Consider the following 3244-nt stretch of genomic DNA (forward strand, 5'->3'; position numbering starts at 1 on the left):
GTACTGGCTAGCAGAGTAGAACACCTGGTTAGGGGAGGTACTGGCTAGCAGAGTAGGGGAGGTACTGGCTAGCAGAGTAGAACACCTGGTTAGGGGAGGTACTGGCTAGCAGAGAACACCTGGTTAGGGGAGGTACTGGCTAGCAGAGTAGAACACCTGGTTAGGGGGAGGTACTGGCTAGCAGAGTAGAACACCTGGTTAGGGAGGTTGGCTAGCAGGAGAACACCTGGTTAGGGAGGTACTGGCTAGCAGAGTAGAACACCTGGTTAGGGAGGTACTGGCTGGTTAGCAGAGTAGAACACCTGGTTAGGGGAGGTACTGGCTAGCAGAGTAGAACACCTGGTTAGGGAGGTACTGGCTAGCAGAGTAGAACACCTGGTTAGGGAGGTACTGGCTAGCAGAGTAGAACACCTGGTTAGGGGAGGTACTGGCTAGCAGAGTAGAACACCTGGTTAGGGGAGGTACTGGCTAGCAGAGTAGAACACCTGGTTAGGGGAGGTGCTGGCTAGCAGAGTAGAACACCTGTTATAAACCCCTACAACAACAGAAAAGTTGTTAATTATAATCTACATGTCCTGTTGCTCCAGTATTCTTTTCCTGTTGTGAGAAGCTGGGTCAAATGAACCTGTTCCAGTTTGCTCTGGGATAAGGGGCAAAGCTGATTATTAAGTGCAGTGTAGTGGCTGTGTTTAGACTTTTCACCATCACATCAGCTCTGAGATGTGATTGGTCAAACAAACAATTAGTGGGAAAAAGATCAGAATTGTGCTGCCTGTCTAAACACAGCCAACTAGTCTCTATTACCATAAACCTGTTTAACTTGTTCTGGGTTTCTGCTGCTTCAGTGTAGTGCACACATTCACCACAGACAGACCCAACCCATTGCATCCATTTCTTAGTCCAGTCCATCACCATGTCCACGTTAGACAGATAACTGCTGCTCTCAGTCTTTGTTTAAAAAGCCTTTGGACTTAAAAACCGGTGTAGCAAAGTGTCTGCCTCGGATCAGAGAAAAACAACATTCTCCCAAAGGACGTAACGTGAAGAAACTGGTCTTCAGGGTGTTAATGTTCTTCACCAAGGTATACAGTGCCTTTGGAAAGTGTTCAGACACCTTGACTTTTCCCACATTTTGGTGGGTTAAAGCCTTATTCTATAATTGATTAGTTCTTTCCCCTCATCAATCTACACAAAATATTCCATAATGACAAGGCAAAAACAGGATTAATTTTTTAAATGAAAAATAAAAACTGAAATATGACATAACTATTCAGACCCTTTACTCAGTACTTTGTTGAAGCACCTTTGGCAGCGATTACAGCCTTGAGTCTTGGGTAAGACGCAAGAAGCTTGGCACACCTGTATTTGGGGAGTTTCTCCCATTCTTCTCTGCAGATCCTCTCACGCTCTGTCAGGTTGGATGGGGAGAGTTGCTGCACAGATATTTTCAGATCTCTCCAGAAATGTTGTATATCCTTTCCCCATCCCCTCGTCACGTTCTTTGTTTTTGGTTTGTTAGTTAGTTAGTGTATGAACAAACAACGAGGAAGTGATTGGTACATCAGTCAGTCTGTTACTGTATGAGATCAGCAGGGAGGACCAGGTTTGTGTAGGTCTGTCCATGCGTTGACCTGGTGAGTGATACTGTGTGTGGTGGTGGCTATCAGCCGTGAGTAGGTGCAGCGGTCATAAGCCACAGGGGACACATGGAAGAGGTTTCCACTGGGGGGGTCAGTAGGCCGGATGCCCAGGTGTCTCATACACAGTCCCAGATACACATCCTCTATGTAGACGGCTTTAACATGCCTGGACGCCTCCACCAGCTTCCTGGGGAGGTCCAAGGTGAAGACATAGCCCAGGCCCAGAGCATAAGGTGGATATACCGGTTCAGGAAACACCTCATTTGGAAGGTACCATTTGGAGTTAGGGTCTCTTAGAACGGCGGCCCATTGGGCCACTAGTCCACTCTGGTACTTCTGCGTTGGAGCGTGAAGCAGCATGTTGACCAAGGTGTTCACGTTGAGGAACATGTCTGAGTCGATCTTCATGGCGTAGGAGGCGCTGGGGCAGCGAGAGCTCAGCCACTCCATCATCACCATGGTCTTGATGGTCAGGTTTTTGTAGCTGTCTATGAAGTCGCTCTGCAGCAGATCCTGGTGCTCTTTGCTCTCCTGCAGCACCTTCTCCTGGACCTGCTCTGTCTCCTCTCCACTGGACAGTCCCAGCAGGAAGAACAGACGGACCTCTTTGCCCAGTACCTGTACTCTGATGGGTATTCTACATGGTACGGTCCTGGGGACACATACGGAGGAGGAGTGGCCAGAACGGCCTTGACCTCTGTGATCAGATTAGTGATGATGGTCAGTGCAGAGGTGATGGAACTAGTTTCATGATGTGTTGTGTTGAGTTCGATGGCCTGTTGAGTAGAGTGGATACGTGAAGTCTGACGATCTGTTGAATTGGCAGACGCAGTTTCATGAACGTCTATGGTAAAACCAGTGGAGTTGAGAGAAACTGCTTCGCTACTGGAGTTGGTAGAACCAGATCTGCTGACTGAACCGCCACGCAATTCCGCCCACCATTCTGACGCCCTGTCTAGTGAAGGGACCCACTCTACTGACTGATCGCCGAAGTAGAAGAAGACCGTTGCTATGAGGAGCAGGACGAAGAAACACCAACGGAAACGGGACCAGCCACAGTATCTCCTGCCTTCAGCCATCTCTTTACTGGGAGGAGGGGAGGGGAGGGGAGGGGAGGGGAGGGGAGGGAGGGGAGGGGAGAGGAGAGGAGGGGGAGAGGAGAGGGGGAGGGAGGGGAGGGGGGGAGGGAGAGGGAGGAGGGAGGGGAGAGGAGAGGAGAGGGGAGAGGAGAGGAGGGGAGGGGGGGGGGGAGGGCAGGAGGGAGGGGAGAGGGGAGGGGAGGGGAGGGAGGAGAGGGGAGAGGAGGGGGAGGAGGAGGGGAGGGGGGGAGGGAGGGGGAGAGGGGGAGGAGGGGAGAGGAGGGGGGAGAGGAGAGGAGAGGAGGAGAGGAGAGGAGGGGAGAGGAGAGGAGGAGAGGAGGGGAGGGAGGGGAGGGGAGAGGAGGGGAGAGGAGAGAGGGGGAGAGGAGGGAGGGGAGAGGAGGGGAGAGAGGGAGAGGAGGGGAGGGAGGGAGAGGAGGAGGAGGGGAGGGGAGAGGAGGGGGAGGGAGAGGGGGAGAGGGGGAGGGGAGGGGGGGGAGGGGAGGAGGGAGGGGAGGGGAGGGG

At 52.5% G+C, this 3244-nt stretch overlaps 1 protein-coding gene across 1 annotated transcript; it reads right to left on the reverse strand.

Annotated features, from left to right (window-relative positions):
• Positions 1-1213: 1213 nt before the first annotated feature.
• On the reverse strand, positions 1214-2719 carry LOC124030108 (beta-1,3-galactosyltransferase 2-like). Its single transcript, XM_046341592.1, has 2 exons — positions 2622-2719; positions 1214-2292 (listed from the first exon to the last, which is right to left on the reverse strand). Exons 1-2 carry the CDS (start codon positions 2717-2719, stop codon positions 1587-1589), a joined length of 804 nt encoding a protein of 267 aa, XP_046197548.1. The 3' UTR covers positions 1214-1586.
• Positions 2720-3244: the final 525 nt, after the last annotated feature.

The sequence above is a fragment of the Oncorhynchus gorbuscha genome, unplaced genomic scaffold (genome assembly GCF_021184085.1).
Source record: "Oncorhynchus gorbuscha isolate QuinsamMale2020 ecotype Even-year unplaced genomic scaffold, OgorEven_v1.0 Un_scaffold_9252, whole genome shotgun sequence".
In the NCBI taxonomy this organism is placed as follows: Eukaryota; Metazoa; Chordata; class Actinopteri; order Salmoniformes; family Salmonidae; genus Oncorhynchus; species Oncorhynchus gorbuscha.